This window comes from Catharus ustulatus, chromosome 2 (genome assembly GCF_009819885.2).
Source record: "Catharus ustulatus isolate bCatUst1 chromosome 2, bCatUst1.pri.v2, whole genome shotgun sequence".
Taxonomy (NCBI): domain Eukaryota; kingdom Metazoa; phylum Chordata; class Aves; order Passeriformes; family Turdidae; genus Catharus; species Catharus ustulatus.
This window is the reverse complement of record NC_046222.1, coordinates 23,461,359-23,475,903: the sequence shown is the minus strand read 5'-3', so window position 1 is coordinate 23,475,903 and position 14,545 is coordinate 23,461,359. Positions and strand designations below refer to the sequence as shown.

At 43.9% G+C, this 14,545-nt stretch overlaps 1 protein-coding gene across 3 annotated transcripts in view; it reads left to right on the top strand.

Annotated features, from left to right (window-relative positions):
• LOC116992811 (limbic system associated membrane protein) overlaps positions 1 to 14,545 on the top strand; it is a 1,292,475-nt gene that overhangs the window by 1,120,029 nt on the left and 157,901 nt on the right. For all 3 annotated transcript variants that reach the window (XM_033052803.2, XM_033052802.2, XM_033052805.2), the window contains one exon: positions 5,161 to 5,393. In XM_033052803.2, coding sequence (XP_032908694.1) covers positions 5,161 to 5,393 — 233 coding nt within the window. The remainder of the gene's footprint in view (positions 1 to 5,160; positions 5,394 to 14,545) is intronic.

The window sequence follows — 14,545 nt, the reverse complement described above, 5'->3', positions numbered from 1 at the left end:
TGTTGCTTTGTGCTGAATGAGCTATGTTTGATCCCTCTCTCTTTCGCCCCTTGCCATTTTGCTGCTGGGGGTAGAGGGCAGTGGGGAAGTTGTTAGCTGGATCTTGTAAGAGTATGTGTGAAGTGAGAAGATTAGAGAAGGCTCATGACAGAGCTGAGGCACAATGGCAGGAGATCTGATGCAGGGCAGGTTGTGGCATCCTCAGGCAAAGGGTAGCACGTCCCTCAGTGAGTGCAGTGGGGTGGGTTTCAGTGCTTAATTGTGTGTGCAGCTGACTGCTGAGTTTTGGCCAGATGCACAGATTATCTTACAGAAGAGATGATCAAAGGGTTAATGGAGAAAAGATGATTAAAAAGGAGTGTGGGAATCGTGGCACAAAATACAGTAATTTCACGAATACAAGCCACACCATTTTGACTAAAATTTTGCTCCCACACCGGAAATGCGGCTTATACTCAGGAGTGGCTAATATGTGAATAATTTTCTGACATTTACAACCTCAGAAGTGCCAGCCAGGGTGCCGAGCCGAGCACCTGCCAGTAAAAGCAGGCATTTTGCGATTGTTACAAATTGTTACTCTGTTGCACAACGGGTGGAGCCTGGCTCCCTGCAGGCAGCACAGGAGGTGGGGAGAGAGGCGGGAGAGCTCTCTCCTTCCCTCCTCTGCCACAGCCCGGGGGAGAGACGTGGGGGCCCCGTGCTGCCATCGCTGTGGCTCGGGGAGGCGGTGGGGGCCCTGTGCCGCCATCGCCGCGCCTCGGGGAGGAGGCAGGGGGTTCCGTCCCCGCCCACCTCTGCCGCTGCGGGAGCGGAGGGGGCAGTGCCGGGCCAGGGCGAGCGAGCCCAGAGGCGGTGGCCAGCCCTGAGTGGCCCCGCCGAGCGGCAGCGCTGAGCTGGGCCACCTGGCCCCGTCGGCAGCCCCGACTGGGCTGAGCCTGCACAGCCCGAGCCGAGCCAGTAAACCCTTCCATGCCGCAGTTCTGTTACTAATTGGCAACTTTGTTGCACTCGGGTCCTCGCTGCGAACGACAGAGCGGCTTATACTCAGGTGCGGCTTATTTATGGACAAAGAACAAAATGTTTGGCAACACCCAGAGATGCGGCTTATAGTCCGTGCGGCTTGTATTCGTGAAATTACTGTAGTCACCACAACATGCTTTGGAGAAAGAGGGCAGAAAATGCAGTCCATAAACTCACTATTTATTTATTTTTCCCCAAAATGAGGTAAGAGCTATGGCTTGCTGGCAAAGCAGCACAGCATATTTCATTAATCCTAGCAGCTTGCTTCTCCTCACTAGCGGAGTTCTGGCAGAGAATTGTGGATTTGGGTCTACTGTGAAAAAAATTATTTGGAATTACAACAACAATTAAAGAACCCCAAATAATTATCCCAACTTCAATGTGACCCAATACATCATTGATAATGCTGTAAAATCTCCATGTTAAAGTAATCATTTAAACAGCAGCTTCACCAGGCTGTAAAGGGCTTCCTTCTTGCCTTTTATTCACTCTAGGCTTTAAATATCATCCATCCCTTCCCAAAGGGATGAAATACCCCCAACTGCATCTCCACAACCTAGGCCGTAGCTGCTGTGCTGCTTTCTCTGAGGCAGAATGGGAAGCCCATTATTGAGATTCCGGCCGGCTGTGATGCGTCCTCCTCCTCAGCCCATGCAGCCCCCACCCTGGCAGTGGTTGCAGACAGCCTGGGGAAGCCATGCTGGGGCTTTCCAGGCACATGCTGCCTCTCAGCAGCAGTGCCCGTCTGTTCACCAGAGGAGAGAGAGGGCGGAAAGCTTAGGGCCGAGAGCTGCTGGAGTGACAGGCACAACATAAACTGTGATGAGTGTTACAGCAACATGCTGGGAAATCAATGCACTGAGTGCCTCTGCCTCAACGGGAGGAGGAGCAGGAGTCACAGGTGCTGGAAATCAAAGCACTGAGGCCTGAGTGAGGCAGAACAGGCAGTGAAATCTCCAGACTTGCATCACCAGGATAGGAGATGTGGATGCCTAAGCCTAAGGAGGCAAGGAGGGCTAATTGGGCATGGCAGCAAGATCTTTTGTCCTTCTATGTCTGTGGTTTGAAATGGTGCAAGATCAACATTTCCCAAGTTCTTACAGTGATCATGCAAGGCATGCCCATCACCATTCACTGGTCCTCTCATTAGCCACATCAGAGATGTCAAGAAATTAAACCTGCAACACAAATAGTTTATTAGCTTTCACTGAGGCTGATGGTAATTCTTCCAATAAGTCTAATGAAAAGCGCTTGACTGTCTCTGTGAACTTGATTATTGATTATTAGTGAATGATAAGAGTCCATTGATATCTAGCTGATGCCATGCTCCTATTGCTTTGCAGTTAAAGTATCAGTTAACACGCCATTTAATATTCTATTAGTATTGAATTAGCACTTATTACACTGTGAAAATCATCACCATAAATCCTTATTAAAGCATGATCCATTCAGCTGGGTGGCATCTCTGACAGACTAAGAGGGCATGTGTTTGTGTGCAGACAGACATACTGAGATGCATCATCTACATGGATGCATGTTCAGAACATGCCAGGACTTGGAATTTCCATATATGTACATTGATTTTCCCTGAAAATTTGAGAGGAACCGGTATGGTGAACAGTGGGCTCAAATCTATTTCACTTACTCTTCCCATTTTCCTCTTTCCTTTGTCCTCTTTCCTTTCTTTATTTTGGTAGCACCCGCTAACTTATTTCAGGGCAGTTGCAAGGTTTCCTGACTGTAGCTATTGACCACTGTCCTAGGGCTGACCTGGATGCATGTAAGACAGGTTATGACGCATTTGCTCTTCCAGGGAGAAGAGGGAGGGTTGCCGGTTCAGCCCACCCACAGGAGCAAAAAGGACAAGGCTTTGTTCAGACCACACCACTGAACTGTTACTGAAAAGTCACCACACAGGGGCATATTTACTACTCCAAACAGAGAGTTATAATGATATGGGGGAGGGCAGAGCTGCTGAGTGCTCACTGTAGCCTGGTGGGGATGGTGTGGTGCCATGGATCTGCTGGAGTCCAGTAGCACTGATAATTGTTCAAGGGGATTTTCTAAAGTGACTGAGAAACTTCAGCTGCGACTGACTTCAGCTTCCACTGTTGATCTGTTTAGCTTCTCGCTCCCAAAATACCTGATCCATGATTCTTGGTGCTGTTACAACTCTCGCATTTGCAAGAGGACTCTTGACCCTAAGGCAGCCAGCTCTGTGGGTGCTCCTACAGGGTCACTGTGCCCAGTCCTGGAGCACATTGCGCTCCCTGGGTCCTAGCTTTCACCTCCCATTACCAGTGATTACAGCCTGGGATGGCCAATGGAACTGGAGCAATGTCTAATCATAGTTCTGATGGTTTCTAAGTGTGACTGCCCACGGGTTCCTCTGCATCTTTCTTTTTGATGAAGAGCTTTCTGAAAACAATTCAGATCCCACCTGAGAGTTCACATCAGGAACAAGTGCCTGCCTGGCCAGGAGGATGGGCTCTGGCCTGAAGGCCAAATTCTCATTCCCTTTCCTTGAATCTGTTGGGCTGCTCTCTAAAGCAAATGTTTGTCCGACGGGACAGAGCTGCTTACAGCTTGGCCAGCAGCATGGCATGGCTCCCATGGATGCCCACACAGCTTGGCTTTTCTCCTGCCCGCAAGTAACCCCAGAACAACTTGGACAGCATCCATGAGCATGCCAAAAGAGAGTGGGTGTGAGGTGCCAGCCATAATGGTGGGGTCACATCACAAGGGAAGGCAGCTGCAGCACAGCATGAATGAAATGCATTCAAACAGAGGAACTTGGAAAATGTCTGACCCAGGCTGAAAGGCTGTATGAAAGCCTACTGTCAAATATTTGTCTTATCTTGAAGCAGAGCAGTAATCTTTATCCTCTCTTCTTTCAAATACAACATATGCATGAATAGTGAATAGGACACAATCCTGTGCAACATGATCTAGGAAGACCCTACTCGAGCAGGGAGGTTTGACCATACGACCTCACTGTGGTCCCTTCCAACCTTCCCTATTCTGTGATTCTGTAATAGCAGTGGCAAGTGATGCTGGGTTATTTGGATGCTAGGACACTGTGAGCAGAGCTCTGAGAGGTGAAGGAGCAACAGCTCTGGAGACTGAGCTTCCTGTTTATCTTCAGAGCAAGTGTGATAAGAACCTGCAGCAGGGCAAACCTACTCTCAGCCTGTCTGAGCCTAACTCTGAGGGGTTCAGCTGCCAGGGTGAAAGAGGTGTTATGTCTGCCTGTCTTCCTCAGCCCTGGTCCTCTTGAATGAGACACGGCTGAGAGTGAGCAGGACATGTCTCCTCAGTGGCAGCTCCTTGTCTTTTCTGTGCAGATCTCCTTCTGGTGGTGGGAAGTGGTACAGACCAGGTGTCTTTGCCAAAAATGCGTTTGTCTTCACAGCAGCTACTCTGCTCTCCCTCAAGAAACAAAATAGTTGTCAAGGGGTTAGTGTGTCCGCTGACTTGTGAAGGTTGGCACTCAGGGCCGTGGAAGTGGCTAGTTCTCCTGCTGCTCCTCTGCATATGCATGTGTTAGGAGGGTGATGTTTCAACAGTGAAATAATTTCTCAAAATTAATTTTTTGTCAGAAGGCTGTAAATGGGAGATATCCTATAGTTTTCTCCCCTTGTGCTGCTGTTACTGAGGGATGGAGGAGTTGTCCTCTGAGCTGACAAGGCTGGAGCCCTGAAACTTTGCCCCCCAGACTGGAAGGCGTCTGTGAGTTTAACTGTTGTATACTCGACTTTTTAAAAGTGAAGGAGAAGCATGGGAAGCGCTGCTTCCAAGCTTTCTCACTCAGCAGGGTTAGAAGGGATTTGGTGATCAGGATCTCTCGTAGCCTTCCAAATTAATTTTTGGTGCGTGTGTAGGCTACAGGCAAAAGGAAGAGAGAACAAGAGACATGTCTGCCCCAAATCCCATGGGTTTATGAACCAAAGGTTCCTGAACTCTTGAAAAGAGTTAAATTGCTAAATACTTGTCCATGGGACAGCAATGATGAGAAGATTTTATGGCTCTCTGGCAGGAGTGTGTTGTGAAGTTTCTAAGCAAAGCAGTAAAGAGAAGGAACAAAAGGGAGATGATGGAAAGGGTTGCTAATCTCCCCCATACCTGTTTCATCGTCTGCAGGTGTTATGTAGAAGACAGAAGCTCCAAGGTTGCCTGGTTAAACCGTTCTGGCATCATTTTTGCTGGAGAGGACAAGTGGTCCCTGGACCCTCGAGTAGAGCTGGAGAAGAGAAACCCCCTGGAATACAGCCTGCGAATCCAGAAAGTGGATGTCTACGATGAGGGGTCCTATACGTGTTCAGTGCAGACACAGCATCATCCCAAGACTTCCCAGGTTTATTTGATCGTGCAAGGTAAGCAACATGCCTAATAGGAGAGCAAAGACATAGAGACACAGTGAGTGGAGACAGCTATATTTTCATAGGAGATACTCCAGTCAGTAGCCTGTATGTCCCTTATGTTTACACAGGAGCCAGCTGGACTCTTCCCTTCCATTGTAGTATAGCATGGTTTTACTCTGCTGTTAGTTTGTCCTTTTAAAAGTGGTGACAGAGCAGGGGACACCAGTGATGCCAAGCCATATTCTAATACAATGCAAACCTGGCTCCTGGCTCTGGTTGTTTGGCACTGATGGAAAAGCATTTGTTTATAATGACACTTTTCAGAACATTGTTCCTCAAGTCTTCCCAGAGAGCCCTCTGGTTTCTTTGCCTCCTCCTTCCTCAGGTTTCCTTTCTTTTTTCTTGTGTCAGCTAGCTATTGTGGTGTGTATTTTGGCCTTCCATAGTCAACTCTTTGCCAGGCTAAGGAATTAATTTTCCTGTGAGCTTTTCCATGTTGGGTCATTGGTTTGCAGGGTGCACCACCACTAGACATGCGTGAAACCTGGTACCTGAGGCACCTGCCATATGTTATGTTGCCCTCCCCTCTTCTAGCTACCCTTCTTCTGTGTGTTTCATAAGGAACAGGAAACTTGGCAAGCCAGCATATCTGTCTGCCTGCATTTATGGCATAACAGAAAGTAAACAAATTAAAGAGTTCACCAATTATTGGTAAGGTCATTAGTGAGTTTACTTGTTCCATCCTGTCTAGACCAGAACACCAAATAAGTAAGTTTACCCAGTTTTGCTTGGTTTTGCTTTTAATTTTCATACCATTTTGTCTTTCTGCCTATTTATCTAAAATATTTACAGAGCAGCTTAGGTGATAGATATGTATGAGTGTGTTTGATACATATTACAGATATGTTCAACTTCTATATCCTCCTTCAAGCAGGAATTTGTTATTTCTCCTGATATTCTAGTAACCCACAAGGCTGCAGATTTGATTTCCCCCAGCAAGTTTTTTAATCACTCTGATTATAAATGCATACAGGACAGGAGTTTTCCTCTTGCTGGTACCCCTTGGCAAACTGGGGGGCTAAGTAGCATCCCAAGTGTTTATCTGCAAGGTGAAGAAGTCTGGATGTGCCATCAGAGGTGATACTTTGCACCTGCTTACACAGGTGTAGTGAGCTAGAAGGCTCCTGGTTGGTTTTTTTGCCCAGAATCCTCCCCCTGCAGCACAAAGAGTGGCCCATGCCTGCACATAGAGCAGTCTTCCCAGCTTGGCTGAGTGCTTGCTGTGTGAAATGCATTCCCCAGCCCTGGAGGTGTACCCTGCCTTGCTGCTCACTACAGCAGAGCAGAGCCAGCCCTCTGTAGGTGGTTTATTGCTGGTGAAATCTCACAGCACACAATTTCCATTTACCTGTCAAGAAAAATATAGGGACAAATGAATTCTAGAGCCATGCATATGTATTATTAATTTTATTTGTGCCTATTAGGTATGGGCCCAAGCAGCAAAATTGAGTTCTCTAGCTTAGCTTTCACTTAAATACATGGATATCTGGCTCTGAACTACTGCCACCTTTCTGACAATGAGAAAATGTGAGTTTTGACACTCCTAAACTCTAGATGCCTGTAAATAAGGTATCTGTGGGTAATCTTTGTTCTAATACCTGCCACAGATTTCATAAAAGACCCATTGTGATATTGTGCTTACTGTAAAATCCTGTAATTACATGAAACTCATAGCTTTAATTATTCTAAACCTAAATTTACCCTGGAAAAAAAAAGTGAAGGAAAATATAAATACTAAATCCTTTACAATTTGGAAGAGTTAGTCTCATTTTAAACATGTTTTAAAAATCTCATTCACTAATAATCTCATTCAGTACAAAATAATGTGTTAGAAAATAATCCTTGTAGTCTCACAGCATTATTTTCTTATATTTATTGCTCTTTTTTCTAAAATTTGCAGGTTGTCTGCCTAAAAATAATCTACCACTAGTACAAATTACAGAAGTTTGGATATTGAGTCACGCTAAACTATTTAGTTTTATTTATGTAGTTTATTTACTTCTCTTGTTTTTGTGTTCATACATTTCAAAACATTGGCTGTTTGAAGCTCTGGGCATCCTAAATGTAAAAAATGAACAAATAAAAGAAAATGCAGGTCCTGAAATATTAAATGACAGAGTGGTCAATTGGTTTGCCTGGTAATCTGGGAGGAGAATTTCTGGGATGATAGTCAGTGATCTCCTTTGAACAAACTCAGGGAAACCAAAACAAGCCAGGATCAGAAACTCATTGCTAGTTTTGTGCACATGGTTGATGCCTGGATTTACCAGTGAAAGATACTGCAATGACAGCTGCTCCTGCCCTGGCGACAATGGGTTGGTTTAGGGCCGTGTCCAGGCTTTCTATTCTGCTCACTCAGTGTTGTCACAGATATTTCTACCAAAGACAAATTTTTAATCTCTCCCAGTTCAACTCCATCATCTGTCCAGCCCCTGTGAAAACACAACTTCTATAACCCCTAAACACAAATGTAATAGCTATATCAGAGACTAATAAGTGGGTAGGAGATCCTAGAGTGCTGTTGGAGCCCTTAAAACTGGAGACCACTCCGTGTCCACAATGACAGCTGAAATAGGCAGGTTTCACTGTATCCTGTTTGCTGTGTTTAGATCACTGCAAATCTAATGGAGTTGCATTCTAGGACCAGGTCCTTTTCAGCTTTGAGAAAATCAACTTTCCCTGGGGTGAGCTCTGCTTGGTGAACTCTGCTGGTCAGAGGGGTAGAAGTATATCACAGGAAACGGGACATCACCTCTCTAATGTATGTGCCCAAGCCCTTTCGTATTTCCATGGGAAGAACCAGTTTTACTTTGTCAGCCAGCACCAATCTCTGCAAAAACAGCCTACTCGCTTTGCTCCTTTCCTCTCTTAAGTGTGCACATCCATGGAGAAGATCCCTTTCAACTGGGCATATTGCTGAGATCTAAAAAGGGCGTAAGGAAATGACAACTTAGAAAAATATGAGAACTTCAGGACAGCTAAAAGTTGAAAAATTTGTCCTCGTAAGTCTTTCCAGTATTTGAAAACATAAAGCCACCTCTGCTAGTAGAAACAGGCATCCACTGCCAAAAGATTCATTAGTACATCTGTGGCCATCTCTTCCATCTTTCTGATCCAGGTAGGCAGCACTGCCTTCAGTCCACTGGACTGGAGGTGGCTGTTGCTGCCCAGCTCAGTTGCTCCCAGGTGCTCTCTCCACTGGGGTGAATGCACCAAGAGACTGCTCTGAGCCACCACCTCACTCAAAGCATTTTGTGCTGCTTCAATTTGGGTACAATGGCCAGTTGCAAAGCTTTCTGTTTACTCCCCCAGTTATTTCTTCTGTCTGATCAAAAGAGTAAAACATTTGAAAGGACCTGCAAGACATGGTCTGGTCCTTCCCCATGCAGTGAGACAAGATCAACTCTACAGTGGCTGCCCCATACATACATTTTTGAAGATGTCCTGTGCCTGCATAACTGGTGCATGTCCATTATTTTGCTGTCCTTGCATTTGGAAAACTTTTATTAACATATGATCTAAATTGATTTTGCTGCCAATTATTTCTGGTCCTTCCAAGACACATAGTGGTTACTTCTCATCTTCCTAAAAACTACCTTATATCTGCCTGAAACCCCTTAATTCCTGTGTCTCAGAGATCTCTAGTGCAGCTTAACAGGTTCACTGCTTTCCAGAGGTCATATTTTTTCAACCTCTGTGGCATATATATTTCACTATTGTTTGTCTACATGTTTTCCTTAAATGTACTGTCCAAAACCAAAACAAGAGTTCCAGTTTAGGATTCAATCATGCAGATACAAGTACCAGCTTTGTTTTGCATATCACACTTCACTTACCTAACCCCAGAATGAAATGAGATTTACCTTTTTCATATGAGTGCCTCACTGCTTTCACTTATTTATTCTTTCTGTCTTTCTAATCCTCTTTTACTGGTCTGCAGCTCATTCTTTACTTTTGTATTTGAACATTAAATGTTTTTCTATTCTTCCTGAGAATACTGCTTTGTGCTCGCTGCTGTTGGATGCCATCTGGTTGCTCTCTCCATGGAGACCACTTCAGTTCTTATGATCCTGGGCTCCAAAGCACTTGCAACTGCCCCCAACTTAGTGTCATCGACAAAAGTCAGGTGCCTTGTTTCTATTCCATCATGAAGATGTTAATTAAAATATTGAAAAGATCAGGACGCAAAAGCAGACTGTGGAAGCAGCCCACTAAACCCTCCATCCTTGGTGCAGAACGATCTGTTGATTGCAGCTCTTTGAAGCATCCTGATGGAGATTTAACATCCACTGTATTCTCTTAGCTTGTTGAAGACTGTCAGGTTTTCTGAAGTCAAGATATATCATATAATCACACATATTGCATTATCAGTTATGCCAGCTATCCTACAAAAACAAAAAAGGGAAATGAGGCTGGGGTGGCATGATATGTGTTTGCCAAAAGTACATTGCCTTTTTTTTTTCCCTTTACTCTATTATTATCCTCTCAGTGCTTATAAATGGGATGTTTAATCATGTGTTCCAGTAGGTTGAGTGACTTTTTCCAGGAGAATTGAGTTATAACAGGGACACAGTGGCTGCTGCTTTCCCAGCATTACCTTGGGTTCTTATTCTTTTAGCACTATATCCTCAAACCTTCTCAAGCATTAGATAAAAGTGAAAAATTCCTGTGGTCCTTATTTGTCTCATAAGGATGACAGGCAAGAGCACAGAAATCTTGGCATCTATGGGGTTTAAAAAATTCTGCAATAAAGACCTAGGCCTATCCAAGTCAATCTGGAGGAGTAAGTCTACCAGGAGGAAGCAAATTGTTGCTGTCAAGGGCCTGTACATATAGGCATCATTTTGAATGGAGGTAGTTGTAACTTTTCAGTGAAACAAAAACCTTCCATTGTTTTTGAACTTGATTAAAATTTAATCCGGAAGGTTTTAGAGGTCTGAGGGGCTTTTTCTGGTCAAAATTATGAGGACAAAAAGGTATAGCGTTACCACAGCCCATCTAAACCTAACCATACTCAACTGAGGTATGAAGAGCTTCACATTAACATTTTTGCTGAGAGCTTGGGATTCCTGCAGACTCAGTAGCATTTCTTGTGATTCCCAGTTATTGACTGTAAAGACTGTGGGCTCTCCCTTGTTTTAATATTTATTTAATGAAAAAAAAAGTATTTAGGGCTTCATCATTTTAGCCCAACAAAAGTTTGGAAATGTCAGCAGCAAATGTTCACAAAGAGGAGTGCTTGTTTACTGGCCAGCCCTAATCACAAACCCAAAGTCAAGTACATAGCAGGTAAGCCCAAATCCTACAGTTTTCTTTCTAACTGATAGGCATCAGTGTGAGAAAAGAAGTAGAGTGTAGCCTTTCTCCATTATGAATTGCCTTTGTAGTGCTCCTTGCTTGCAGTGATTCAAACTCACTGGTCATTGCTTCAACATGATATAAAGATGTATTTGTTCTTCCTGGGATTCAACCATAGAGAGTTTATTATTAACTCTACAAGCAGATTAGCTGTGCACCCTCTCAGACTTTGTGCTGGTGACTGGTACAGCACAGAGAGGTCCTTTACCTAGACAAGCAGCAGAGGCCAATCTGGCTTCCCCAGCATAAACTGCTGTCCCAGCAAGGCCCTTGGTTAGAGCTGGGTCTAGGGCTGATGTGGGAAGGTGTTGTCTGCCATCCCTGGAGGAATGTGTAGATGTGGCGCTTAGGGACATGGTTTAATGCTGGACTTGGCAATGCTGGTGTAGCTCAATGATCTTAGAGGTCTTTCAAACCTGAGAAACTCTGTGGTTCTGTGATCTGCCCAGCCCTTGCCCTCATTTCTGAGGACAACAATAGGGAAAGGTGATGCTTTGGACTTTGGGATTGTGAGAAAGATTTCTAAGCAGAACTGATGCAAGGCACAAGAGTATGTTTTCTAGGAGCCTGAAGTCAGGTATCAAGTGGAGGTAATTTCTGGTGGTCACCAGCCTGATACAGAATGAGGTCCTTCTGACCAAATGAGGATGTTACTATTTCTGTGGATTGTCTTGGACTCCCTTTGTCATAAGTGAGGAAACAAGATTTTTCTCAGGCACAGTCCAGTTCATCCTTAAGTATCCATCCAAAATTCATCAGACAGATTGACCAGTGGAAATGTTGGTGTCCGTCCCCTGGGAGAAGTCCAGTCTGAGCAGTCCTTTTGGAGCCATGCATCCTTTTAGCCTTTCCACATCTCCTTCTGTTGATCCTCACTGGTGTTTATTCCTTCCAGAATACAGCATTGTTTGTTGTCATTGTTTGTGGTGGGTTGCTGAGAGACTGGGCTGGTCTTGAGCTCAGCAGACCTGTGGTGAGATCCCACCTCTTTGGCCAGCGCTGGAAGCAGAGTAGTTTGAAGAGAGCTGAAGCTATTTTTCTTTTGGTAGCTAGACAGCAAGGATGTTGAAGTCAGATGCTGTTCTCTGAGAAATGTTGGCTTCCCTGCTTTGTGGGCACAGAGCCCAGGAATTGGAGTGATCTTTCTGAGCAGTAACGCTGTAGCGTTTTTCATTCCAGGGAACGTGCAGTAGGTAAGAGCAAGCACAGACCACTTTGTCTCTTTTGGGACATAGCACCAATGGGAAAATGACAGTGTATTTGGCATGCTGTCACAAAGAATAATGAGATAAATGGGAATATGAATTTTTTTGGAAGAAGAAAAGAAGATCACTTTACTGGGAATAGTGGGGGAGGAGGAAAAAAGAAAAAAGATTGAAGGGAGGAGATAAATTCAGGTTATTAGGAGGACTGGAAGAGAGAAGTCCAGTACACTTGGAATGGAGTGACAGCAGTTTGGTGGGGAAAATAAGTTGAGAGAGCAAGGACTAGTTTTGGGCAACTGAAGCATTTTAGATCTTGCTATACTTCTTTTACTATTACCATAGACCATACATTTCTACCAGAAAAATAATTCCAAAAAGTTAGGCACACAATAGTATTGGTGGCAATTTTTCTAGGTTTTCTGTGCTACTTTGTTTTGGCAAACTCATAAAATGCAGGAAAAGCCGCCTGGTGTTTAATAAGTTACCAAGGAATTTCTCCTCCCTCCCCATCTAGTATTTTTATTGCATCCCTAGGGTGTCCTGATGCCTCTTAACTTCTGTTTTCCTATCTCCAGGCATGGTTGGAATGATACGATGCAGCTTACACTTTGGCTCTGTTATATTGGCTGGAGCTTAGCACTTCTTAGTGCATAAATCAGGAGGTTTTTCTGAAATACTTTGGTGCTTGCTTTGCAGGTGCAGGCAGGAAACAAAAACAGAATACTTTAAAAAATGCTTACTCATTTTGGAGAAAGAAGTATAGTACAAAATACATGGAACACTTTCCTGTGGCTGGGAGGAAGGATCTTGGTACGATAATCCAAGTCCTTAGTGATCAGTTTAGCTTGAGTAGACTCTTCACAGTGTATCAGCTGATATTATGTGATTTTGTCTGATTAGCTGATTTTAGATTCACACCAGTTCTTTAAAAGGTTTTGCCTTGTTATTTCTCAGTCTGATGGCTCAGTCTGCAGTCCCAAGTCTTAGCTTGGACTGTAAGACAGGGAAGTAGGGACAATATGTTTCTCTCAGCTCCTAACACAGCAAGAACTTAGTCCCACCACCACGTCTTCTTGAGAGAGCACAAATAACCATTAGCAGTGAGACTACACATATCAATCCATTTTAAAGCAAAGTGTGTTCCTGCTCCCACTGCTTAAAAGAACAGGCTGTGGTAGCACAACAGTTGCATTGACTTGTTGTGAGCCTTGAAATTTGATCCAATTGACTACCACAACAAGAAATGTCCCCTTGCATGTCCTAAGTCATAGATTCCCATTGCCTGTACCCTTCATGATGGCCAGTTTCTTCTCAATAATGAGTGAAAAAAAAAAAATTTGCCACGTCCTTTTGAACTTTTTTTGCAGAAAAGAACTGTTGATATAATCAGGAATAAATATCTTATTCATTTTACATGGTAGGCCTGTAACTGCTTAGTAGCTTGAAAATTAGCAAAAATCTGTTAAAAAAAACATGTCAAAAATATCTGATCTGAAGCTTGGGATTTCTAACACAAAATAATGAGAAAATATATATAGCTTGTCTCCATTAGAAACTTTAGGGTCAGGTTGTCTCTTTACTTGCAATGTGGGTGATCGTTAAGGTTGATCATATTCCACATTTCTCTGACTCAGATTAACCTCTTCTGTAGCTTTACTGTCCACGGATGCCCCCTTGACTAAAACCAGTCAAGGGGTCCAAAGGTAGGAGGCGACAGGACCTAGGACACACAACTGTGGTAACCCAGGCCTTGCAATTCCAACATTCATGGAATAGTGTGTTCCTTTTGCCTGTTTTTCTTATTTCATCGGTTCCAGTTGAGTTAATGCTGCAAATCTGCCATGCTCAAAACTCCACATGGAATGAAATTCCAGATTCCTGGGGTCCACCAGCTCATGTTCTTTGGTTTTGGCTGCTGTGCTACCATCTACAGTCATCATAGCTGTTTGTTAGTGGATGAGAACCTGGATTGAAATCTTGATTCCACTGAAATTAAAGGAAATTTTTCTCTATTGGAGCCAAGATTTCATTTGAAATTGGAATTGGTTAGAAACAGATTGTAAAATAAACCGAGCCAGCAGTTCAAAAACAACATCAAGACTTAGAGAAAGAAGCACATTTCTTTCATACCTTAAAAGCTTTCTCTTTTATTCTTTAATATTAATTCATTATGGAAATAAAAAAATCTTCATTTCAGGGAAGGGAATAAGAAGATGATGCTTCTAAAATTAGAGCGGGCAAAAGCAAGTGGGCACAGTCTCTGTGCTATGCCTTTTAGCACATCCTTGTGTCTTCATGGTGCAGTTTGACCCCAGCTGATCCATGTTTATTGTGTTCTCCTCCCATTTATCGCTATCCAGTGCTGGCCCTCATCGCTCCTGCATGGATCTGTAGTCTGTCTTTTTGGCATGTATGCAGGCTGTGCCTTGCAGGATATGCCTCCCCCTGCTTTCCATAAAAACAATGAATGATAAATCGTATTAGGTAGTAGGTTTTCAGGGTTTGGATTTTGGTGGTTTTTTAAGAGCTCCAGCTCTCATT